At 50.8% G+C, this 26320-nt stretch overlaps 1 protein-coding gene across 2 annotated transcripts; it reads right to left on the bottom strand.

Annotated features, from left to right (window-relative positions):
* Nucleotides 1–429: 429 nt before the first annotated feature.
* On the bottom strand, nt 430–24768 carry AXIN2 (axin 2). Of its 2 annotated transcripts, XM_075169440.1 has the most exons (10): nt 23859–24768; nt 17728–17868; nt 12131–12233; nt 10087–10227; nt 9382–9878; nt 9065–9247; nt 8562–8780; nt 7861–7956; nt 6463–6630; nt 430–2261 (listed from the first exon to the last, which is right to left on the bottom strand). In XM_075169440.1, the coding sequence occupies exons 1-10, from the start codon at nt 24680–24682 to the stop codon at nt 2135–2137; spliced, it is 2499 nt and encodes an 832-aa protein (XP_075025541.1). In that variant the 5' UTR covers nt 24683–24768; the 3' UTR covers nt 430–2134. The 2 variants fall into 2 exon arrangements, with proteins under 2 accessions (XP_075025541.1, XP_075025542.1); XM_075169441.1 differs by lacking the exon at nt 9065–9247.
* Between the last annotated feature and the right edge of the window lie 1552 nt (nt 24769–26320).

Consider the following 26320-nt stretch of genomic DNA (forward strand, 5'->3'; position numbering starts at 1 on the left):
GCTCAACCGCAGCTGGGTAAGGCTGTGACCACCCTCCATCCGCCAACGATGAAGCCCTCTGATGTGCCACGGCCCCGCAGGAGAGCTCCAGCACCGGGACCACCACGTCCCTTTGAACATCACACAGGGCAAGAGAAAGTCCCCGCTCTCCGTCGGCCCGGTCCTCCCCATCAGGTGGGCTTGGCGGTGCAGTCCGGGCAATAAGGCTATGCTAAATTTGTAGCTGAGATACCTGAACGAGCTGTAAATGATTTAACCGTTGCGCTGAAGTGTAGACCCAGCCTTTGCCTTGCCCACTTGAGCTGCGACCGCTTCCCAGCCGGAATAGCTCCTGCCAAGGCTCAGCTACTGTTTCCAGCTACCACCACACATGAGAAAAAACCTTTTAAGGCATGAAGGGTGAAAAAAAAAGTCAGACAATATTAATTTGAAAAATATAAAATTTTAATAAAGGCTACATCTCTTAATTACAATAATTATTGTACCAAGTAATTTTTTTTTTAAATGAAACTCTTTATAATGCATAATTTACAGTATAAGTAGAACAAAATGCCATGGCAAAAGTCATGAGTACAGGACTTGTAATAAAAGGCATAAAATATATTTATACATAAACCCCTTAAACAAACAAGGGAAAGCTTGAACCCTGAATATAGGGCGACGCATGGTCTCGTAACACCATGCAGGCACAGGTACTGTACTGATTAAATTTTAAAAACACTAGAGATAGTGTATTAATATTTTCACCATACATTTTCTACAATATATACAGACTTACACAAAGTAGCAATGGCAAACAGAATGCACAGATTAACTTAATCAACACAAAACCCAACTGTAGAAATGCAAGGTCTTTCTCGGGAAAGGGTCGCTCTGTCCCAACACCCACGCACACGCACACACGAACCTCTGCCCAGGGTTGCAGAGAGCCTTCGCCCACATCTCCCACGGGCTCACACGGGTGTTGTGAAGGCAAGGCCAAAAAAAACCAAAAAACCCAAACCAACCCCAACCAAAAACCACCACACAACGAACCACGCGCTCCACACCGATCTGAAAATATGCCCCATCGTAGTGACATGTCCTTGAAATACAAGTTGTGCTAACATTGAAGTCGAATGGCTAAAAAAATTAGCTAGCTATGTGGAATACATACGGGTTTTTTCATCTGGCTTTTGCAACGTGTCCTTTTGGTGTGCTAACTATGGGAACGGGAACTGGATGGCTTCTTCTACAGCTCTCCCAGGCTGAGGGTTTTGCTCTGCCTTGCCTTAACCGAGAGAGGCACAAGGCACCGCGTGGCACCCTCACCGCTGGCAGCAGCAAAGCAAAAACCTCGCACCGCAGAAATCCATGGACGAAATAACAAGTTGCTGTTGTTACATTGCATCTAACGTATTTAACGCTTAAGACCTTTATTTCAAATTAGAGCAGCATAGATTAAAATGCACCGGTCTCTAGATGAATGGTAGGACAGTATTTTTATTTTGGTTTTTTATTATTATTATTTCTTTAGAAAAGTTTTATCTTCACTTGGAGAAATACTGGGCACAACGTCACTCCTTCCCTCCTCCCCCTCTTCAAAAAAAAAAATCGTGAATGCGCTCAGAGCCAAACTCCTAAATTTTAGATAGTGGGAACAATATAAAAAAATAAAATAATCCTTCCTCCCCTCACCCCACTTCCCAGCCCCTCTCTTCTCCATTGTTAAAGCAGCATATCCAAAAACTGGACTTAAGGGAAAACAGACTGTTCAATAAATATCAATAAGGATTACTGTTAAGGTAAGCTATACACAGTTTCTCTTAGTCCATAGATTTCAGATCCCCAGGAAATCATATATTATGTATGGAAGTCTCTCAAACGCGGTCTGCATCTCCAATAGCCAACAGTGGTCATGTTTTTAATAAATAGTTCAGGGTTTTTATCATCTCAGTACCCAACTCATGAATAATAAATGCCATTTTTTTTCCTCTAAGGCTAATTCAGCAAAGTCTTCATAGACTTCACTTTTTTTCTTCATTGGTTCAAAACTTTCCTTCAGAGTTTGTTTTTTTTTTTCTCCTTGTCATCACTACTGTTGTGTGTCCAAAGACTTTTCTAGCTTAACTTTTCTTAAGAAACACAGATGCCATCAATCGATCCTTTCTACTTTCCCAAGAATCCTTCCTTCGTACATCGGCAGGATGGTTTCATCTTCCCAAATCTCTTCAAACACCGCACCGCAGTCAAACTCGTCGCTTGCTTTTTTGAAGTAGTATCTGTGGTACGGAGAATTAAAACAGAGTTAAAAATCAAAAGGTAAAGCAAAGGATGCTTTGGCAATTCTTTTAACCACAACATTTCCAATCTCTCCCTCCTAGGATGCTCCTCCAGCGCCCAGCGTGGCCAGGAAAACCTCAGGTCCAGCAACATGAAAGCATCCCCAGGGCTGCAGGGATGGCGATGGGATGGAGGGAGCAGGGCTGCGCTCGCTCCTCAGCGGTGACAACAGCTTCTACAGCGAGTAAATTATACGCGTTGGCAGTGGATATCCTCAGCCGTAAAGAAAATTAGAAAGCGTGGTGATTTCTGGTCAAATATCTTATTTAAAAAAAAAATAAATAGAATTTCAAAGCAAAGCGTTCTTAAGGTTCCCCTCTCTCCCCACCTTCTTTCTTTCATGTGTTTTCTTGTTTCAAAGCTGAAGCCCAACATTAAAATTAGCAACTGTTATTAAAAGGAGAGGCTTTTTAGGCATACGGACGGATTAAAAGAAAACCATCCCAGCTTCCTGCAACGCAAAAGCTGAAACTCTGCGGTACTCCTACTGAAAAAAAAAAACCCGGGAGCCTCGCATCCGAAACATCCAAGTGCCTAATTCACGTATCCATTTTAAGTGACAGAAACTCCTGTATCTGTTTCCCGACGCTTCCTAGCGGTCAGAGGCGCAGGGCAGCCCCGGTCCAGCCCGCGGGACGTGACACGGGGAGGTCAAGTAGCAGTGTCCTGCATTCCTGCTCTTTTGCTCCGGGTCGTTAGATCATGAAGCCAATGCTCCCAGAGACAAAAAGCACCCCCACCCCTCCTGTGTCAAACAGTAAGGACCCCTCTATTATCCTGAATTAGACCGTTCAGCTTCTTGATTAAAGGTTCCTTTTATCCCGTTTGGAGCTTTCTTCCTTCTAAGGCTGCTTAATTGCATATGCACAAATGAAGGGCTTCCATTCAGAGGGGTAGCATTTAGGGAGCCTGTCCGTCTGCCGCCGCACACCTCCTCGGACATGCCTGCTCCCTTGGAAAAGTGCTTTGCCATCTGATCGCCAGGGATGGAAAAACCTTCATCAGCCGGATTACAAAGAAAAATATCAAAAAAATTAACCCCTCCCACACCCCTCCCCTGCAGTTTCCAGACAACCGGGGTTGGCAGATGTTTGTTAGGGGAAAGGCGTCTGCAAGTAGTATTTTTTTTAGGACGGGGAAGGCGAGCAAATTAAGCTCATTTTTACTATTAGAACTGAAAGAGCCACGGCAGGGTCTTAGAATTTGATGGGGTTTTTTTAGTGACTGTTCTATTACACATTTTTAAAACACTGGGTAACAACGGCCTGCAAATGTATTTATTTTTAGGGCACGTTAAAATTATTTTGGTAGGGGGATAAAAGCTGGCTTTTTAGTCAAAGAGATGAAACCAGCCCCATTTAGTCAAGGTATGGTTAGGATTTATTTTTGTAAAGTCATTCCAAGCTGACACATGTTGCGTCTTTAATGGCTCAGCAAGGAAAAACATCTTATTTAAGTCCTTCAGAGCCTGCACTCATTGAAGTCCACGGCCCAACTCCCACCAACTTTCATGCTGCAGGTCAAGGCCACAATTCCCCAGGCCAGCAGCCTTGAAACAAAACCAAAAAAACCCAAGGAAAGTTTGAATGAATTACAAAGAACTTTCTCTTCCCTTTCCCCTTCTCCGCCCCTCTCCAGATAACAGCCGCTCTTCCCAATAACTTCCTCCACAAGCCCAAGCGCTGGCTGTGTTTACAAAATTTTTATTTGAGAAAACACGCTATGACCTTTTACATAATTACAACCTTATTTCACAGAGAAGGGGGGGGGGAAGAAAAAAATGAGGCAAAGCAAAAAAAATCCTCCCCCACAACATCTTCAAACAAGTCTCTCTGCTCTTATTTGCTCTGAAATGGGCTTTCCATTGAAACATATTTTATGTGGCAAGCTTTGCTCTTTTTTTTTTTTTTTTTTTTTTTTTTTTTTATTTTTTGGGACATCTGGCACCAATCGAGGCGAGCAGGCCTGGCGTTACAGCTCTGTTTTGAACCGCTGCCATCTTCAGATTACCCGACACCACCCAGTTTTTTGTGCGTGTATGTTTGTTTTTTGTTAACGCCATCAGTATTAAATCACTGCTTAATTCCTTCTTTTTTTTGGGGGTGGGGAGGGAGGAAAGCAAAGCGGCGATTTCCCGGCGGCTGCCCCACGGCGGGGCCGGCCGCGCGGCTCTGGCATCGCGGGAGCCCGAGGTACCCGCCTCGCAAACTGATCCAATCAATAAAGAATTTGGAGAGCGGAGCATTTCTGCATGTCTTTGTGCATTAAATGAAAGGCAACGGCTTCAAAGACATGCTTATTAAATGTGCCTTAAAAAGAAATCAATGCCAGATGTGACCAAAGCAGCCTAGTTAGTGCCTCCCCGTAACACACACGCTACTCCGGGCACTGCGGACCTCTTCCCTGAAGGTCACCCGCAGTTTCACTCAAAGTCCAGCCAAAAGTCAAAGCTTAGATCAAAATGATTCCCTGGAGGTACACACATTTGTGTAATTAGTTTCACCTTGTGTCTGTGCAAGATAAAATACTGGGCACGTACCCAAGTTCCTTTTATAAATTTCTGTATTGTCTTTACCCAGGTGTAAAGGGGTAAGATCTAAGCAAAATGTTGTTTCATCCTTGTCAGTCACTTAAAAACATTTTCTAAAGTAATTACAGTCTGACAAGGCACAAATAATTGCACCTGGAGGGACTTTCGGGCCACAGAGGTTTTAGGAGCCTGCTCCTGCACTCGGCCATCACACAAAAAAGTCATAGAAAACAAAAAAAAAAAACAACAAGGATTTTTTTTGGGGGGGGGGTAGGAGGCGGGACTACACAGCCACTGGAGCAGTGGCAGACCAGTGATGAGGTGAGGGAAACTGGTCTGCAACTGGGGCATGAGGCTGCATCAGCCAGAGGAGGAGCGCGGCGGGCCGGGAGAGGCTTTAGGGGCTGGAAAATGGCGCAACGGTGCAAGAAGCCCAGGGACTTCTCCTGGAGGTTGTCCAGGTTGGGTGTACTTGCAGGTTGCTGCCATCTGATGGCAGCTGGGCGGGCTGCAAAGATGGTTTTGGGGAAGGATTGGCAGTATTTCAGCCCCAGCCCCACTGTGCAACAGCCACAGACAGACCCCAGCTCGGCACCCCCCAGCCTGAGAGCACCCTTGGGTGACCTACCTCTGATCTGCATAGGTGGACTTTCCAAAGCTAAAGACATGCCGGTGATGGAGCACCAGCTGGAAAGCCCTCATACCAAACCCAAACGACCATTTGGAGGTTAAAACAGAGGCTACCGGTTACAGGGCAAGCCTTCTGGCTCTTTGAAGAAGCACCAAATTCAGTGCAAATTCAAAACCTAAAGCTGGAGCTTCCCTCTCCCGCTCACCCTGCAGGAGAAGTGGCCCACAGATGATCCCACCAGCACCCAGAGCCACTGGGAAAGCACAGCAAAAACAGCCAATGTGAAGCTGCAGCCATGGGAACTGGAAGAGCAGGGGAAGCAGCAAACTGGTTAAACTGGGAGCTGGGCCCTGGAAACCAGACAGGCAGGGTTTGTTGGTGTTTCTGAGGAGGAACTTGGTATCGCTGGCGGAGCTTTCCCTGCAGGGCAGAGGTTTTTTTTTCCCCTAACAAAGAGAAAAGTGAGCTCGCTGCACCTCAGCTACGCGTCCACTCAGATGCAACATCCCAGCCTTTCACTGACCGCATTTATGGCCACACCATTGCAAAAAAAAAAAAAACAATTAAAAAATGAAAAAATTAAATGAGTAGGCAAAGCAGGAGGCCACCGCCAAGACGAATGCTGACCCCCAGTTTGGAAACCGAGCCCCACCGCCCCATGCCTTCGCCACAAGGCCATCCCAGCTTTTCCTGGTATTCAAGCTTTTTGGCCAAGGGTTGGAGCATGATGCCTGCCAGCCTGCATCCTTATGCAACTGGGAGAGAGATGGAGAGGAGGTGGCCCCGCAGCCAAGCTGCAGCTCAGGGTCCCTTTCCCCATCTCCAAGTTGCTCTTGGTTTGAGTGGGAAGAGCATAAGAAGATCTACAGCCTCTGAAAAGCGAGGTAAATGTGTCACTGCGGGTAGACCTGCAAAATATCTGCCGATTCTTTTGACTTCTTAGAATACACTAAAGAACAAACAAATCACACATTCTTACCTGTAATTTCCCTTTTTGCTCAGCTGTTCTTTAAAGTGCCCAAGTGTCAGGCTCTGGGCCTTTAACATCCTCCTGTAGGGAATTTCTTCTCCGCAAAAAAAATAGGTGACAACCAACTCACTCGACTGAGAGGTGTGAACAACTGGCAGTTTCTTTGGCTCTTTGTGACTGAAAAACAGAAAACGCACACAAACCCCTCTATTTTTCCATTTGAGAACAAGCTGTTTCACCGCACTCAATCCAGCAGTGTTTCTGCCACACGTAACGCTGGTCAGAAATATCCTGGGAGTGACCCAAAAAGTCAGATATTCCTGTACTCGCCGCGAATTTGTCATTGGGCGTTTGCACAGCCCTTCGCTGGGCTCCCACAACAGCTCCTGCTCGCCGGGACGGTGGGAATCGCGGCATCGCAAAGCGCCCAGCCACGGGCAGCAGAGACCTCACACCGTTTTACGATGGGAGAGCCGAGGGATGGAGGTTAGGCGGTGGCTGGAAGCATCAGAGCAGGACCGCGGGCCAGGCGAGCGTGCGTAGGGCTCACCATGGGCTAACCTCCACGTCGCGAGCCCCAGTATTGTACACCTCCGATTTTAAAAGGCTCGTTTCGTCTGCCTTCAGACAAAGCATCTGCCAAGCTTTCTTCTCGTGCACAAAACCACCTGCAACCACCACCAGCTAACAAAGCAAAACCACCGCCAGATTCTTCACCTGAAGTACACAGGTAATCTTATTTTTCCCAGCAAGGATAAAATTAACTGGATCTTGTCATTTGCGCTAAGAAACCCTTCTTAAAGAATAATTAAAACAATATTAGCCAGCAAAATGGCAACGCTCTAGTGAATACCGTGCAGCCAAATCTACGACTGCTTCTGAGGCAATGTACACTTGGCATGTCAAAAGGTCACAAAGTGTTAGTCCGCAGTAATTTAGTCTTCCTAATTTGTTCTAAGTCTTTGTAGAGTGGCTTCAGAAAAAAAGCTGCTAGCAAAGACAGCTGGTGGACTTAAGGTCAACCAATTAAAAATGAAAGGCTCTAGTCAGGTGGCTCAGTCTGGACTTCAAACATTACTCATTGCTTAAGATGAAGAGGGTAAGAAAGAAAACTTTAATTATTTAGGCCATTTTAGACCTCTCTGTAGCAGATTTCTTGTTAAAAGAACCATCCTGTAATTAGACTAATCCAATCTTTGTCCACTTTACAGGAATGCAAGTTAAAAAGCGCCAGAGACAAGATTTGAAAATGTTTTGTTCTTTCTTTAAGAAGAATGTTTGAAAGACAAAATTTCAGATGTAAGAATTTCCTCTCTTTTCAAAGCACAATCCACTTAATGAAAATACAATTATTATATATATATATATATATATTTCCCAATCCTTTTATGCACATGCAATACTCACTCTTCTGTCGTTAGACTTGCATTGCAGAAAGGGGTGGTCCCCCCCTGAACGGCAGCGGAGTGGTTTCGATCCCTCTGCTGATTTGAGGTTGAACATCTGAGGAGGAGAGGGGGAGGGCAAGTGGGGAAGAAGGAGAAAAAAAAAAAAAAGAGAAAAAAAAACTTTAAAAAAAAATTATTGAAATACAATCTTCTTAATTGAAGTCTCCTGTGGGTCGTTAAGTTCGCTCTTTGTATCAACCCTCACATGTTGTAAACAATCAAAGGAAGAATTAAAAATGCTGTGGGCTAATTTATCCTTCCATACCCAAATGAACGATAACCAGTCCAATTCTCCACTTGGTATGTAGCTGGAGTCCGTCCCAGAGGAAAAATGGGCAAATTACAGCCATCAAAAGAGTGGAAGTAATAGTCTAGGATTCAAACTATTTGCGCCGGGATAGGGTGGGGTTGGAACAAGGAGGCTCATCCTTGGGGCTCGGCCAAGCCGTGCCGTCATGCGTCCCCACGGTCTGGCCCCATGGCTGACCCTCTACCTAGACGGGGAGGACACCGTCCACGTCCACCCACCGCCTTGCCCGCCATCAGCCCGAGCGTTGGCTGAAGACGAGCCCAACCAGCACCCAGCAAACCCCCTCTACCCCTGCTGCCCCCCAAACCCCACCGCGGGGGACCGGGACCGTCCCCTGCCGCGGCCGTTACCGTTGCTTCGGCGGCTTGGAGACCTCGGCGAGCCGGCGGCACGCTTCCTCCAGCTGCGCCAGGGTGTTGGGTGGGGTGAGCGGGGGCATGGCGGGGTCCTGGACGAAGGGGTGGGCGGGCTGCGCCCCGCGCGGGTGGCTGCCGGTCCCCCACGGGTGGTGGCGGCCGGGGGCCCCCTTGGCGAAGTCGGAGCTGTAGGCCTTCTTTGTGCTTTGTGTGCTTGGGGAGGGGAAGAAGTCGGGTTAGAAAAGCTGGAAAATATGACTTTAATAGCAGCTCCTATTCTGCTCGCTCCCTCTCAAAAGTCTGTCATAACATGAAAGGAGGTTTATTGCCAAAAACATGACATTTTTGTGGTTTTTCTGGTTCTGCGGAACAGCTTTTATATTAAACCGGAGGAGCAAAGAGTCTCATTTGTTTTTAGCGATTGTAAAAATAGACAGCCCATGTAATATATAAATATTTACCGGGAGCGATATTGCTGTAGACAGCTGCGTATTTACCTATGGGGCTTGTGCTTATTTTGTCTCTCGCTCTCCAGCATCCACTGCCAGACGTTCTGCGCCCGGTCCGCCTCGCCCCCCGGTAGCTGCACCCCGCTGGGGCCGGGCAGCCCCCCGTCCCCGGCCGGCAGGGCGACGCTCTCCGCTCCTCTGCCCGGCCTCTTCGGCAGCGTCCCCGTCCTGCTGATGGCGAGAAGGGGACACGAGCCCGCCGTTAGCCCCCTGCGCTGCTGCGGGGCCGTCCCCATCAGCCCCATCGCAGGGGGATGATGGGGTGATGGTTTGGGGCGGGTGCAATGGAGATGCTCATGACTTACCCGAAGGGCTCCAGCGGAGGGAGAGGGGGGTCCGTGCTTTTCGGGTGGCCCTTGCACTTGGGGTAGCAGTAGTAGTCGCTGCCCGCCGGGCAGCAGCACTGCACCCGCTGAGCCGCCTCCGCTTCGATCTGCTCCTTCGTCTTGGGCGCGGTGTGGTGGTGGATGTAGTGGTGGTGGACGTGCTTGGTGGTCTGCTTGGTGATGAATCCCTTACCCACCAAGGCGCACGCCGCTGGCGAAGCCGCACCGGGCTGCAGCTTGCCCGTCAGCAGGCGGTCGGGGGAGCGGGCACGGGGGCTGTGCCGGCCCATGCCGGGCGACTGGCAGCCAGGGGTCTTCAGCACGCGGGAGAGGTGCTCGTCCAGGATGGCCTGGGGGTCCTCCTCGTAGCTGCCGGAGGGCAGGAGCGAGAGCGGGTGCTGCGGGTGCTGGAGGTTCGCCATCTCCCGACTGCTCTGCAGGCTGGCGGGGAGCTCCGAGCCCTCCTTCTCCTCGTCCTGCCAGCCAAGCGATGGCGAGGAATAAATGCAAGAGGACGGGGAGCCGGCGAGGCGTGCGCCGGGATGTCCCCCCCGCGGGCTCGCGAACCGCAGCGCGATCGAAACGCTTTCCTCCCCGTGGGCAGGATACGGCCCCCTCCCACCCCCCCAAGCCCGGCAGCACGTGGCGAGCTCTGCCCGGCCCCGGGAGGGTTAATCCTCCTACCTCCTTGATTTGCTGCAGCCTCTCCTCCAGACTGTCCATGGTTTCCTGCTCCTGCTTCAGCTTCTCCAGCCGGGAAATGAGCTCCGCGGCGAAGGCAGCCGGCTCCACCGGGGTCATCTCCTTGGGAAGACGGTGGGTCCTCTACAAGGAGCGGGGACAGAAGGCACAAGGCATGTTTAGCGGGCGGCGCAGGGCGCGGGCGCTTAGCTGGAGCGGCATCGCCGGCCCCGCTACGCTTGTTGTGTCTCCATGTTTGGATGAAAAGACAACCGCAACTAGGCATGGTCTGCTCTGGATTTTTATGAGCTAGTGCTGTGGCCTCATGGAGTGACATCCTCCCCACCAGCGTTTGCCTTCGGCAGGAGCAGTTGGTCGCACTCTGAGGAACCCCGCTTGTTCTCTCTGTAGTACAACCAGCCCATCAGTAGCTACTCTGAAGTAGAAAATCTTCAAAGACTGTTGTCAAACATCAAAAAAAAAAAAAAAAACCTCTCTGAGGTGGGAGGGAGAGACTTTAACTCAAGGAATAAAAGTGAGTATAAACAGAAAGGAGTTGGAAATTAAAAAAAATAAGATGGGGGAGAAAAAGGGAAAGGAGAAAAAAAAAAAAAGAAAAAAAAAAAAAAAGAAGTCAAACGGTTGCAGATCAGAGAAGTGCTGGTAATTTATTTCCTGGCTACACACTGGGCACCTTTGAGGTAGTGTTGTCTCAACAGTGTCCTAGATCTCTCCCCCCCCTCCATCTCTTTGTACAGAAAATGAAGAAAGCTGCTGCAGGCTAGCGGTGCTACACTGCTGAGCTTGGCTGCCTCAAGCAGATCTATCAAGGGAAAAAGGGAACATCTCCAAATCAAGTGCAGAATATAAAAAGGCAAAACGCGAATTTCTGCCAAAAGAAGCAAACATGGCAGGAAAAGGGGAGGGGGAAAGGAAAAAAAAAAAAAAAAAAGAGGAAAAAGAAACCACCCACCCGACTCTGCCCTCCCTCCTGCCACCCCCACGCACCCCACTCCTCGCCCCCACTCTCCCCCTCTCTCCCTCTTTTTTTCCCCCCTGAAAGCAGAAAGCTGAACTGCCAACTCTTTCACATACTACCCACCAGATGAGGTGGGGCCTCTCTCCGGCAACCACTTAGCTCCAGAAATGATGTGAGGGTAGAAAAAGGCCACTCTGCTGGAAATTGTCACTCTTACACAAGCTGGCTCTATTCAGTCCCTGATCAAAGCACTGCCTTACAGAGAAAGTCGATTTGCACGCCCTGGGACAAAATAATCTAATTTACAAGCTCAGGGTATAGAACTTTCTTTAGGGAGGAAGGGGGGAAAAAAAAAAAAAACAAAAAAAACCCCCACATAAACACCCCCTCCTCCCCCCAGAAATATCATCTATGATTTCTTGCTGCTTAAGACAGCAGAAAGCGGAATTTTAGCGTATTAATCTCAAGACAAGATAAGTTTATACTTGTCTGTGTAAACAGTTCATTCACGGCAGGAATCGGGAGTCTGCGAGTCAACTGAATTAGCAAGTCAGAGAGTTAATTTTCGAGAGCACGGCGATGCCGCCCATCGGATCCCCTCAAAGCACGGCTGTATCCGCTGCAAATGTCTCTCTTCTGGGAGATCCTGCTTCCCGCCAGCTTGCAGACTTTCCAAGGCCGCCGGTGACACGCGTGAGGCCAAGCCCCAGTCTGCTCGGCACCGGCGGAGGTGTCAGGGTGGTGGCCAGAGCCAAGGCTCTCACTAGACCCAACCGGAGCATCTCTGCTTGGCTTTAGACCAGGAGGACAAATTCTGGGCCACTGAAAAGCCTTAATTAGCACCTGGCTTTCAGGGAAGGACCAAAATGTGACTGCACACAAGCAGGTTTTTGCAAGGATGCTGACAGCCCATGGCTCCTGCCCAACACCAAGCAGCATCCCTTCTCTGGCATCACGTAGGGATGGAAACGCTCTCCACCCCTGCTCCCTTCCCTTCACGTGTGCCCATTCCCAGTCCCACCATTTCCCACGGCCAACCCAGACCCTGCAGCTCCCACCTGAACTTACCGGAAAATGAGGTAGAGAAACTTGACCGTTGGCCTTGACGCTCCGATGCATTTCCCGCTGGAGCTGCTTCTTGCTCCCAATCCTGTACGGCGGGATCCCATCTCTGCACACGGAAGAGAGGTCACCGTAAGTCGGGGCTCTCCCCACGCTCTAACCAAGGCGCTTCTCCATCACCTCTGAAAGCACCCAGGCACGCCACAGGCCCACGTTCCCAGAGGTGCTGAGCCCTCCGGACGTCACCTGAAGCCTCAAGCATCTGGTGGCTTGGGAGGTGTCACCATCTACATGGATGTGCAGTAATTCAGCAAAAGCTGAAAAGCAAACTGAAGGCAACTCTGAACGGGAAGACGTCCAAAGATCCATCAGCTTCTCTTCTGAGGCGTCTTACAGAAAGAACCTTCCAATGCTAGGTTTCTGCTTCTGCCCTTTATTTTTGTTGCTTTTTCACCACCCAATTACGCTCTCTAAGACCACAACTTCCCTCAAGCTCTGAAACACCCCATGAAGTGTTGGCACAGTGGAAAGAAGAAGGAAGAGGCTGAAGATGGATGGCCACCAAAAGGCCGCTCCCCACACTCTAGCCCTATTGAAGGTCCGGGATGTTTCTCCTGCCCTGAGGCTGGCCGGCACAGGCAGGCCACCGCGAGGCACGAGCAAAGCCGGGCCGTACCCTCCGGCCATGATGTTGCTCCCTCGGCCACGCCAGCTCGTGGCCAGGAAGCCATGAGAAGAGACCAGGCGAGGAGCAGCGGTGGGAACAGCCCCCTGCACAGCCCGCTCGAGGCAACGCGGGGTGTTTTCATCCGGCCACGCAAAAAATTACCGCAGTTAGGATTAAAGGGCCCTTCTACAGACAGCGGGGACAGCCGGAAGAGCATGCCTGGAGATCCTGAATGTCTAATTCCACCCCTTCCCTCAGACTGGCTGAATAACCTTGATCTCCGGTCCCGTCCCTTTCATCCACCTGCCCCCACACCTGACTCATCTCCTGAGCGGAGAAAATAGCTCCTGCCCAAGGAGGAGCGGCGGCGGCCGAGCAGCCGGAGGAGCCGACGTGGCACGGCGTCCCTGCGCGGCAGCGGTGGGCACACACCGACACGTTTTGGACGTGCAGACGGAGACGAGGCGCAAGGGAATGCCCTCCCGGAGACGCCAGATCCCTTCTCTTGAGGAGGAGGATTAGATGCCATCGCTCCACGCTCAAGGTTTGACGCTACCACAGGCCTTTGTGAAGATATTGGCCAAAGCGTTCAGTTGCCATTAAATTCTTTTAATGAGCAAGATGAAGCTGCAAAGCCCCAAGTGAAAGACCAGAACAATTTCATCTTAAAGAACCTGGAAAAATCTTTATAATAAAAGAGAGCACGCTGGGACCACAGAGAAAGTCCTTGATGCCACAAGATGAACATCAGCCTTCTCTAGACATGGTCCGTGAACACGCGTTACGTTACAAGTGAAAGGAGCTAATTGTCCCAATGTCCCCATTGCACAACACGGGGCTCCGGAGCGCTTTCTGGGGAAGTAGCCCAGCATGCACCAGCCATCAGAGCCGGCCACGGCCACCGACCACAGCTGCTGGTGGCCACCAAGCATTTCTGCTCCACAAACCCATGGGGCAACAGGGCTTGGGGCACATGAGATGCCTTAGCTTTGGGGGAGGATGGGGGAAAAGCAAATCTAAGGTGAAAACAAATCACCTGTACCTTCAGAGAAGCATTTGTTAACTGAGGCTTACTGAGATAAGGGTCTCTTAGGGAAGACCTTCAATATAGCGAATAACCAGTAAAATAGGCATTTTAAAAGTAAGCAAAAATGCCAGCATGAGCACGTTACCTGCATACATACGTACGGGACTAATCCCATTAACCTATTTAATGAAAGAGGAGGTGTCCTCTATAAATGGCAGTCCAAGAGGCCAGACGGGGAAGAGTGGGGAAGCAGCTGAAGGTCTGTGCGTTCAACACGAGGCGCCCAAGGACACGACCAAGAGACAACGGGGAGCCCTGCAGCCCTCCTGCGCTCCCCACTTCCCTCCAGGTCTGCAAGCACGAGATGCCATCCCCAACCCCTCTGCTGTGGCCACCAAGTTGGAAACACATCTCCTTGCAGGATGTCCCCACGCTCCCAGCTCCAGGGGACCGTCTCTGCCCAAAGGGACAGTCCTGGGACAGGCTATGGAGCAGGAGCGGGGACTCACACCATTCCCAGGCAGGGTGGCTCGAAAAGGAGGAGAAAAAGCAACGCTGACCCAACAGTATGGGTCCTCATTTAAGACCTGCCCTCATGCAGGTCGGTATGAAGGCTGCTCCTTCCCCCTAAAACTGCTCCGGTTGCACTGGAGAGCCCCATATCAAACCTCCTGCTCCCTGCTTCTACAGCCCTGCCTTGTCAGAAGAGTTTTACAACTTGTAACAACATGCAGAATTAAAAAAAGATTTTTTTTTTTTTTTTAAAAAAAAAAAAAAAGAGGTATTTCACCGGGATGGGAAGGCTGTGGAGCAGCTCGGGAAAGCCTGGGGAATGGGGAGGGTCTTTTACAGCCCCTTTGATGAGTGCTGTCTAAACCCAGGCCTTCCACATAAAACAGGGGGGAATGGACAACGCCGGGGTTGAAGGGGTGACAGCGGTGATCCCCGACTGCAGGCAGGACAGACGGATGGAGCTGGAGCCAGGCTCAGTACAGCAAGAGATATGGGGGGCGGGGGGAACCCTGATGCTGAAGCAGAACCCCCAGACCAGGCGAAAAATGCCTTTGAAATGAAAAGGCTGAGCTTGGCCAGAGATTTCGGGGCAGGACAAGGGTTAGCCCCAGCTCTCCAGGTGCCACCTCTCCCCTCGCTCCAGCAGCAAACATTTGCACTCACTTTCTTGGCTACTAAAAGCTGCGGGCTGAAGAGCTACAGAGTTTAGGCACTAAATAGTAGAGTTTAATTATAAACATTTCAGCTAACCAGGCTGGGGCTAAGCCAATCTGTTTCTGGGGGAAACACTAGTTTGAAGTCTTCTACCCAGTCAGCTGCCATTTAAGCTGAGCCAATTATCTTAGCCTTTTGACTCAGATGTGCCTGACCTAACCTGAATGTAGTTTTACTGCTGCTTTGAAATATCAGACTCATGCGCATATGCATTCACTCCCATCTTCATTTGGCAACGGCTCTGAAACAAGCCTCTGATCTTGCCAACATCAAAAGCCTGGTTTGTAAGATAAGGTAATATTTGAAGTTTGCTCAGCAGCATTCCCCTGTGTCCAAAGTAAATCCATAAATAAGATATAAGCAAATAAAAAAAAAAAATCCCCTTTCCTCTCCCCCCCCCAATCAAGAAATGGAAATATAAATTTGCATGATGCTTTGTGGCTATTAAAAAATATATACGGACAGACTGATCCCCGGCATCTATAATAAAAAAAAAAAAAGGCAGATTGTGCATTATTTGGAGACCTCTCCTAATTCAGTACAGTTCAGATTTAGCTTTATTTTAAAAAAAAAAAACAACTCACTTTACTGCTATGTCTGACAGACTTTTCCAGAACAAGTTTTTCCTCTTCAGTTGATACCAATATAAGCCAAAAGCACTCATTTGCATTCGCACTGACGAAACAGAATAAACCCGGGTCCTCTGTTCAAGGGGGTAAAACCTCGCAGGCAGAAGAGCACCCCGGCTCAGCCTGTGAAAGCACGGCGGGTTTGTGCCCCAAACACCCTTACAGCATCTTCAGCAACCAGCAGAGCCTGGTGCCAGGAGAGGCTGCGAATCCCACGTTTTACTGCAATCTTGGCAGCAGCCCGTCGCCTCTGCGAAGGAAGTTTTACATCAGCCTTAACTTTAAGCCCAGCCTCCAACCCTGCCAATTTACCTCTCCCACTTCCAAAAACACCCAACATCCCAGCGTGCCCGCCTGCTCCCGGCCCCGCGGACGGAGCCAGGGGACCGGTTCTGCAGCAGGAAATATTCCTCCAAGCTCCGCCATCCCGCCCCCCCCAGCCCCCCAACCTGGAGCTGCGGGCAGTTTAATCAGCCAAGCTTCCCCAAACTCTCACAGCCTGCGCGGGCTATTGTTACGGCAGGAAAAAACAGGCAGGCTCCTTTCACGCGCTGCTTTATGGGGAGCTCCTATTCACTTGTTCAAGCAAATTTCAAAGCGGGCTGCTGCCCTCTCATCCCCGCTAAGCTCCCCTGGACTAACAATGGGCTGAAAGCGATTCAGTTAAGCCTTTCATCCACCATGCACTTTATTTCTCACTCAGTGCTCTCATCTGTATAAGGCCTACAATTGGCATTGCTGTGAAGAGAGGGTATAATCCTAGCCCTGTGAATCCCAAGTGACCCTACACTGGTCCAGAAATGACTAACCCAATGAATGCTCTGTTGACACATGATCACATACAACCAGAGCCAGTAAGAAGAAATAAAGAAGTCACCCTATGATTCAGCTCTTTTATTTAATGCCAATATTGTTCAATAAGGGAATCTGGTGGGACAACAAACTATTTTTTTCCATAATATCAGTTCAAAATACACATGTGCATTAAAAAAAAAAAAAAAGCTTTTGTTTACGCGTCAAGGGTTTTTGGTAAATCCTGTTTTCTGTTGTGCATCATCAGGCAGCACTGTTGACTTTAAAAACCCAGCATGCAAACCTCTCCCAGGAGTGCACAGTAATCACTGGACACATCTGACAGAGACACCGGAGAAGTTTCACCTATGAGACGAAGACCAAGAATGCAGCACTCTGTTTACAGGTGGGCTTTTCTACAGCACTTGTTCTTAAGTGAATGTCATGAAACACAAACGGCAACATCTGCCTTCTGCCCAGTTGAAGAAAAGGTCCTTAGGAGCACTAAGTGAGTCTTACCGTCTCCTCCACCCCCAGACACAAAAGCACCATTTCTCTCCTGCTGAGGACAGCAAACTGAGGAAGAACAGTCAAACAACTTGCTCCCGGTTGCACGCTTCTCAGCGGAGTCAGGAGGAAAAGACAGATCCTGCAATTCCTGGGCTGAGCCACAGCATCATCTCTCATCCCTGCGCTCCTGAAACACCCAGACCTGATCCATGCAGCTCCATTCAAATGGCTCTTTGAAGACTGCCCCAGCCACACTAGATGAGCAGCTATTCGCCCCTTCAGGTCACTGGCCCTATTAATGTACATTCTGACAGTAATGACAAACCTTAATTACAGAAAGTACTTCCTACAGGAAGTAATCTCCTCCTCTTTGATGACTGATAACTAGTTAAGGAAGCCTGGCCTTAAGACAAAGGCTCAGGGAGATACGCTCCTTGGGTTAGTCAGGCAGCACCATTAGCATAGGGGAAAACATGTTTGCTCAGCTGCAGTTGCAAAATGGCAATAGAGGGATGCATTATTTTACTCCATCCGATACCTCCGGCGACTGCACGAAGAGCGAGGCTACCATGCCCTGCTACACCCCTCGGTTTGGGCGCACACCTCGGTTTCAGCAGCCCCTAGTCAACGGCGAGCAGAAGCGGGGTGATGACCCTGCACCCATCACTCCCGTAAGCCCCCACGGTGCATGGGCGCCGCTGATGCACAGATGACGCATCCCAAAAGGACCCGGCCAACACAAGATACTTACACGCTGCTGTCCGTCATTGACATGGAGTCGTCCGTCAGGGCATCACTAGATATTTCACTATCGTTCGCGCTGGTTGCTGGGGCAAAAACATAACCAGAATTCACATGGTATGGGTTAACGGGATCGTTCCTCTTGAAGGACCTAGGGACAAGCACAACAGGAATCTAGTTACCAGCCAGTCTTGGGCTAGAGGAAAGCACACAAGTTTCACGGTAGCACTCTCCTTATGGCAATCATGCACACTGACTGCTCAACCTCTTCGGAAGCAACAAACCGTCCAGTGCTCAGGCCAGCAGCAACCAGGACACGCTCTGTCTAAACACTCCCAAAGTCCAACTTTAAAGATGTTGCTTTTGGCATCGGAAGCGCGCTTTAGAAAATCCCAGGAAACACCTCTACGTACTCTGATACCTTCAAAAACTCGGTCTTAAAGCTTGATGCTGCACTGCTGAGGTCAGCAGGAGTTTTGCTGTTGGCATCAGCAGGCAAAAGATCAAGAAGTTCATAGCTCAAGTCCCAGTGAAAGCCATTGAGGCACCAGCTAATAAATGCTTAAGTCTACTCTGAAGACAAGAGTTAGGGCCCCTTGGGGAATACAAGTTACGGTATCTGTGTTGCCTGAAACAAGAGAACTGTCTGGAGCTGCTGGAGTAGGACCACCATGCGTCAGAGGGGGCATGGACAGGGCTGAAATCTGCTGCCTCAGGCTTGGCCTCCCAAAGATGGGTGCCACCTTCCTGGCATTATAAAAACACGCAATAAAAAGGCCCAGTTTTCAGGAGAACCTACTACTTGTTCAACTTGTGGTTTTGTGCGTAGAGGTGGGTGGGGAAGAGAGGATGGGGGACGTGAGGACAGGAGCAGCAGGTTGTATTAACGGGCACGTGGGTTACCGATACCAACACCTTTGGCTTCGCTTGGAGAAGCAAACCCAATGCCCAGCGTGGATGTTTGAGTTGAGCTTGGATGTTTGACTGACCCAAGAGCAGTCACGTGAAAAGTTCGTGGGCAGTGACGTGGGCTGTGACGAGCGCGGTGGGGTCACCACGGCAGGGTCACCGCACGGGGGGACCTGGGCGTCCCCCTGCCTGCTACCTCCCATTACTCCAACTTCCCAGCCGGGATCAATATACGCATCTTCAGCAGGCGATAAGGGGATTATGCAGGGAGGTTTGAGAGCCGCAGGTTAAGGTGCACATTTTGTTCCTCTTCCAGGGAAAGATGGGGTTGTTAAGCTTCTGCCTTTGTATATCAAAGCAAAAGGCCTTGTCATCTGATAAGGACTGCTGATTTTAATAATTAGGGCCACTTACCCAGGACTTGGGGGCCTAAGGAATGTGCCGGCAGGCTCGGCAGGTTTTTTTTAATGGGCTTTCCACCTCCCTGCCCCCCCGGGGGCTGGAGGGGACCAGCTGGGTTTAAGTGAGCAGCAAAGTCCTCCCACCGCCCCGCTCTCCATCCCTCGCAAACAACCAGGCGCCCCGCGCCCCCGCGCATTCCTGCTCCGCCAGCACCGAAAACAGGAGCCTCCACAAAGGCTTAAGTTTAAAAAAAAAAAAAAAAAAAGGGAGAAAAAAAAAAAAAACAAAAACCCAGGAGGGGGAAGCATGGTGGGGAAGATAGGCCTCTCTGGTATGAGAGGCGCGGGCTGGCTGCAGGCAGGTATTCAGCCCAGCCGGGGCTGCATTCCTTTCCGAAGGAGGCCAAGGCATTTCTGATGGGGAGATCAAGATGTTAAAAAATATATCTGGGAAGAAGAAGGGGGAGAAGGGGAAAAAAAAAAAAAAAAAGAGATAGTAAGGAATGCCACAGGAAAGAAGTTAAATCTTCAAAGATAAATTAATTCCACATGTGGGTAAAAGCTAAGTTATCCTACTACTACTAGAAAAAAGTTCCTCTAAAACCCATGTAGTCTTCTACTCCGATTCAGGGGTATGTGCAGCCCAAGTGACCCTTCCTAGGTCCTCGGTGGGCTTTTGGGACAACTGCGTAAGGGATGCAGCTCTTCTAACTATTTGATTTGAAACCACCTCAGGTCTTGAGAGCACATCCGAGGACCAGGAGGCTCAGGGGTGCAGGATGCTCCCCAGCACAGGACCACCACCTTGCTGGGAGGTGTCCGTGTTATCCCAGGTTGCATCCAGGAGGACTGAGTTGCCATGTTCTTCCAGCAGACGCGATTGCTGGAGAGGCTGGGGTGGGGGCGGAGGCAGCGGGTCCGTATGGATACGGCACAGGGAGAGGAGGTGTGTCCAAACACAGCGTTTGGAAAGATGTAATTAGAGAAAGCGCCCAGAACTAACTCATCTTCCCATCAGTATGGACTGCAGCACCGATTCACCTACCAACACCTCACAGACAAAAAAAAAATCCCTAAACTTTACATATCTTTAAAGTCGGCCCCACACTCCACCTCCAGCACGCTGCCCCACAGAAATCCCCATATCCTTTAAGAAAACCAATGGGGGCTGTTTTGCCATGTTTAATTTTTTTTTTTTTTTCTTTCTTTCTAATTTGACCACCTTACTACAGTAATTGCACCCAGATGCATCAAGTTGCCTGCGAGGGTTTTAAATTCCAGTGGAAAGCGGTGGTCTCCTGCCGCAGATGCTGCACACACAAACACACAGCCCAGCTCCAAACTCAATATGCAAAGTGTTTTCAGCTGTCAGGTAGCAGTTGCTCTGGAGCTTCAAGGAGAATGTCTGATGTTTCTCAGCCTATTCTTATCTTGATGCGATGACACACAGCATGTAACTCTCTATATGCTATGTTAGGCAATGGGCATATCAGAGGTATTATAATGCCATAAAAATTTCAGGGGCTCTTGGTTGTATCCCCTGTTATGAGGGTGTAATTTCAGAGCGTGGGGGTTTTTATTGTCAAACTCCGCTTCTTAGAAATAAAAGCGGTCTGGCAGTTCAAATCAGAGATTTATACAGAGAGGGAAGAAAATCTACACGGAGCATTTTGAGGCAAAACTGAATCTCATTAAGTATTTTCTTGGGACAAACATCACCGGGCAATCATGGCTTTAAAGATAAAAAAGGAAAAAAAAAAATGCATGCACAAACCTGGGGGGAAAAAAAAAGTATATTTTAACAAAACTATGTTAATCACAGCTTCCATGCTCTAATTGTAGAACACTGCTTCGAGCATAGCTTTACAATGGCATCATTTACTTTGATAATTGAAGCCAAACTTGGTTCCAATAACTTCACACACAAGGAGCTCCACCGGCGGGTCCTTTCAAAGGCCAGGAAGCACTGGGAGCCGGCAGAAGGCCATCTGCGAGCCCCAGCCTTCCCAAGGCAAGGCCAGTCCCGCCGATGCTAGAGCTTAATGGGAGGCAGATGAGTCCACCTTGGACTGAACAAAACCTCGCTACGCGGCGGCACTGCAAAGGAAGCAGCGCTCTCTGTGTACACAAACTCCTGCCTGATAAATTTAGAAGGGCGTATAAATAATAGCTGGAATTCCTGGAGCATGGGGCCAGGTCCAGCGCAGCGCAGGGAGGCCAGTTTTAACCACGCCACAACCTACAGGGGAGGGGAGTCGCTTTGAAGGACAAGAGGGAGGTTCTACATTTAAAATATTCCCTGTATTAGGGCTCCAAATACACAACCAGCAGTTTGCACGCATACGCCTGTTTTGCAGCCAGGCGCAAACGCTGTGTTTTCCCTTGACTTCTCCTGTTCCTGTCCGTCACTGATGCTGGGGCCAAAGTCTTTCAACTTGTACGGTTTCTGCGGTCTCCCGCTTGCCGTGGTTTTGGCCGTGACTCCATGCCCTGGGATTTCCAGGTGGTCTCCTGTCCAAATACCAGGCTGGCTCAAGATTGCTCTGCTCCCACCATCAGGTGTGCTCAGCCCAGCGCTGGTACATCGAAACCCACCGAAGCGAATGGCAAGAGCCTGCACAGCGCTTCGAAACCATAACGCACCGAGCAGAAATTCTTTAATTCCATCACACACACGAGGAGGGAGGTGTGGTTTGGCCACTCACCAGGAAAGACTTTGTGCAAGCTTCAGCTCCAATCCTAAACGCAATCCTAAATGCTGAGTGATGAGAGATAACCCATCCATATGCTCATCAGCTTCTAGCACATGCACGCACAAGTGGCTTCACAAATGGATAGCTCAGGGAGGAACTGAGAAGCATCTCAGCTTGACCTCCCTCTCTTTGCACTGAGATCTCTTGGCCCCATGGAGAGCAAAAGCTCCTGGAAATTCAACAGAAGGTGATCAAAGCAAAATGCACTACCTAATGTCCTAGGAGGGTAGATCTGACATGCGAGGAGCAAGCTGCATTAATCCCTGGACAAAGAGGGGAAAAAAAAAAAAAGAAAGGGAAAAAAACCCAGCACTAATCAGGCAAGCAGCCACCGTTCTGCGAGAGCCCTCCTGGACAAGGCACATGTGGGTTTTTAGCAGGGCCTGCAGCTCTGGTAGAACATTACAGCCAAAGCCCTTCCAGCACTGAATACCAACAAAGGCTGAGAGATAAAAGCATCCAACATCCCCCTCCTGGAAAGCAAGCGAAGGGCAGCAGTTCAAACCAAGTTCTGGAGAACAGCAGATGCTCAGACAGTAACATTCAGGCACGAGATGAGGATCCCAAACCCCAAGTCCTCCACAGACCAGCTGCCAGCGAGTGTGTCCCCCCACCCCGCGCAGCCCCCCAGAGGGAGCGGTCCAGAGGTCACGCCGGGATGAAGCGCATCCCTCCTGTCTGCCCCCACGCCCATCACCCCTCCATCACCCCTGCGCTGGCAGCGAGGGCCTCCAGGAGAGGGAGAGGACCAAAGAGGCATCTGGCTCCGCAGCACCCTCACGGGCAAGAGGACCCTCCCAGCTCCCGGCGGCTCAGCACCGGGAAGCCCGGCACAGCTGGAAGCTCTCCACGGGGCAGGAGAGGAGGGCTCGCTCCAGCAAAGCCTCCCCAGGAGAAGCTTGATGCCCTTTGATGTCCATGAATCACAGACACACTCTCAAAATTCCTGTAAACGAGATGTCAAACACTCACCATACCAAACCCCAACCTCCCGGGCCAGCCGAGGAGAGCGCACATCTGCCAGCAGAGCCCTCTCCTCTCAGCCCTGATTCAACAATCCACATTTATGGCAAGGGTGGGGAGAGGAAAGAATACATTTTCAGAGGATTATACAACTCATCATTTGCTCATCAGTCTCTTTCCCATCCCCCCCTTCACTTCGAGATGGCTCTTACTCTTCTTCACCCTCACACCGCTGTGCCGTCAACATTGCCAACAGAAGAGAAGGGTTCGACAACGCAGACGCACCCCAAGACAAGCCACGAGAAGACCCTGCCACCACTCAACACTCCCCGCATCCTGCCACCAGACACAACCACGTTTCAATGCGTTTAACTTTGAGCGCACGGCCAACAGGAGAGCACCAAAGATCTCCAGGAAAGCACCAAAGATCTAATATTACTCTATACCTGGAATGTCTCTATTACCTTAAGCACTCAAATTTTAAGTATCCTCCTGTATGCATTGGCTCAAAGCCACCCTAAATGGCTTTGACACGATACCAACACCCAACACGATGGGAGAGGCTGTAGATCACACACACACGGTCAAAAGAAAAGCAGATTTTGTGCAAGTTGCAGAGTTTGATGTAGTAAGTGCATACATTTCCTCCTCCATGACCGCACAATTGCTTCCCACATAACCAACATAGTTAAACGCGGGTTGATGGTGAAGTTGGGGAACTAGTAGGTTACATTATTCATGCGTCTATATGATCCACTCTACTACTGCTCTTAATAGGTTTGAAAGTTGAACCAATAATTAACGTATGTCCGGAGGACATACTTGCTATGAAGTTTTTGATCTATGGAGAACTGAAAGAGCCAATAGGGCTTAAGAGCACAGTATCTTGTTTTCCTCTGTACGGAGGGGAAAAAAAACCCAAACCCAGTCAACGCTCCCCGAATTCCAGCCTTTGGAGGTGCAGGGAAGCACCCGTGCTGCCAGCCCCACGGGAAGCCCAGCCTCCCCTCGACTCCCTGCTAGCTCCCCAGCACGCCACCCCAACAGCCTTCCGAAAAGCACTCTCATAGTCCTTAAAAGTTAAAACAAAGCACAATTTCCAGGGGTTCCCTTACCTGTATCCGTTCTCGATCGTTTCCGTAGCTCTGACATTTGCCGTAACCCTCAATGTCTTGCTGGATAGTCCAACAACCGAAGGCAAGATTTTGTTTTTAAAGTCTGCACAGCTCCATTCCTCTTCTTCATTCAAGGTCGGGAGATAGCCACAGACAACTTTTAAGCTCCCCAGTCCATTGCTGTTCATGTAAGCAGGATTCTCTCCTCCACTCCTTACATATTCGAGGTATATATCAGAAGTTAAAAACATCTGGTAAGCATTTTCCTCCATCACAGTCTGAATCTCAGTCTGTGCCTGATCAAACATGATAGAATCTATCTGCTGCTTCTTGATGCTATCCCTTATGTAGGTCTTGGTAGCAGGCTTGAGCTGCTTGGAGACGATGCTGTTGTTCTCAATGTACCTTTTGTATATAGCTTTGGCTACTCTTAAAGTTTTGGTATCCTTAAGGTCCATCTGCCTGAAGCCATTGCAGGCAAACCAGAAGTCTAAGGTATCCACACATTTCTCCCTTTCCAGAAAGGTCCGAAAAAGATAGGCACCATCTTGATCTCCCAACAAGGAATGCAAGGATTTGGTCCATCTGGCCAGAGGGGAGTCTGGAGATGCGCTGCCTTCCGGCTCCCCGAGTCCGTTCTCATTCCTCCGCGGGGCAGGAGGCACCGGCATGGCCTTGAAGCTTTGGTTTTTGGGGAGAAACGAGCTGGCAAGTTGCGGGCATGGTGCTTCTCCTTCCTCCCCCGGGACAGGGGGTCGGGGGGCGTCTTCCCTGAAGCTGCTGCTGGGGTCTGGGAGGTGGGTGAGGACCACAGCGCTGCTCATGGCTCCGGAGCCCGACGGGGAGAGGGGCTCCCAGTTGCTCCAGGAGCTGCCTGCGCCTCTGCCTGCCTCTGCCTGGAGTCAGCAGGGGATCCTCAGAGCCTCCTCTCTGCAAAGGGGAAAAAAAAAGGGGGGGGGGGGGGGGAAGAGAGAAAAAAGGAGTATTGATCTAATCAAAACCAGATCCTCCCAACATCAAAGACAAAAAGTAAACAGGCTTTTCAACTCTTCACAGTCAAAAAAAAAAAAAAAAAAAAAAAAGAAAGGGAGAGAGAGAGAAAGGCAGGGCAGAGGGAGCGCGGCTCTATCGCCAGCCCGATCGCGACTATCAGATCCGCTCCGCTGAACTCCCGGCGCACTTTTAGCGGGGCCGGGGCGGGGGGGGGCGGATTGCGGCCCCCCCGACAGCTCCCGCCAGTACAGGGCGTCCCTGCCCCGGCATCTGGTTTCCATTTTGCACCCCCCCGTACCCTCTCTCCCCTCGCCCTCCTCCAGCGCGCACGTTGCGCGCCCCAGCAGCGGGGCGGGGGGCGGCCGGTCTCCTGTGTCCCGTCCCCCCCACCCCCGACGGGACGCACCCCCTCGGGAGAAGGGCTTTTTGGGGCGCTTCTCTGCAGAAAACAGATGCTGGAGCAGGGACCCACCCCCCCCCAAAAAAAAAATATCCGAGGCGGGGGGGTTAAGGCGCGGCGGCCGTACCTGGGCATCCCGGGCCGGGCGGGCGGCCCCGCGCCCCCCGCCGCCCCCCCGGAGCCACCGAACCCGGCTCCGGGAAGAGGAAAATAAATAGAAAGGAGCACCGGGAGGGGGGGCAGCCCCCGGGCGGCGCCGACCCCAGCCGGCCGGGCTTCCCAGCGCTGGACCGGCGTGCAAAATAATAATTAATAATAATAAAAACCTGCTCCAGAAATGGCGACGGGCTGGGAGGAGAGAGGTCGGAGCCGGAGCTGGGGGGGAGAAAGGGTGTGGGGGGGAAAAGTCCGGAGCGACTCTTGGATCCTCCGAGCCCCCGTGCAAGAGCCGGCCCCGGCCGCGCCCGCGGAGGCACCGCGCCCGCGCAGCGCGGGCACCGCAAGGCGCGCACACCCGAAAAAAAAAAAAAAAAAAAAAAAAAAAAAATCCGTATTTAAAGAAAAAATAAGCCGCCGGGAGCGCGGCCCGCTGCCCCCGAAGTTGCCACTCACCGCGGAGCCGGAGCTCGCTGCGCGCCCGCGGCCCCGCCGCTCTCCGCCGCCGGCAGCGCGCAGGCTGGCCCCGCTCCCCCCGCGCCCCTCGCTGTCCTTCCTCCTCCTCCTCCTCCTCTCCTCCCCGGCGGTGCAACCGCATCGGAGAGCATCGGGAAGGGGGGGTGGGGGGGGCGAGGGGGGGGCTGCGAGGGAAGGAGCCCACTGCGATCCGCGCCTCCCTCCTCTCCCTCCCCTGGTTATTTATTTTATTTATTTTAAATACAAAAGCGCTGGCCCCTCCCCCGCCTCCTCCCCCTCCCTCCCTTCCCCCGCCCCTCCCCGCCCCCCCGCGCCCCCGGGCTCTCCCCGCCAGCGCTGCGCGCATCAAAGCGGAGGCCGGCGGAGCGGTCCTGCAAGGGCGGTAGCGCGGCTCCGCGCCGCCCGACACGCTCGCACACAAAAAAAGAAGAGGAAA

This window comes from Calonectris borealis, chromosome 20 (genome assembly GCF_964195595.1).
Source record: "Calonectris borealis chromosome 20, bCalBor7.hap1.2, whole genome shotgun sequence".
In the NCBI taxonomy this organism is placed as follows: domain Eukaryota; kingdom Metazoa; phylum Chordata; class Aves; order Procellariiformes; family Procellariidae; genus Calonectris; species Calonectris borealis.

What these genes read in the sequence shown, in the direction of transcription:
- AXIN2 (XM_075169440.1), bottom strand. Translation starts at nt 24,682, where the DNA reads ATGAGCAGCGCTGTGGTCCTCACCCACCTCCCAGACCCCAGCAGCAGC. An exon ending in TTTCTCTACCTCATTTTCCG is followed by an intron (nt 10,228 to 12,130) that starts GTAAGTTCAGGT and finishes CGCTCCTTGTAG; the next exon opens with AGGACCCACCGTCTTCCCAA. An exon ending in AGCAAAAAGGGAAATTACAG is followed by an intron (nt 2,262 to 6,462) that starts GTAAGAATGTGT and finishes TCCGTACCACAG; the next exon opens with ATACTACTTCAAAAAAGCAA.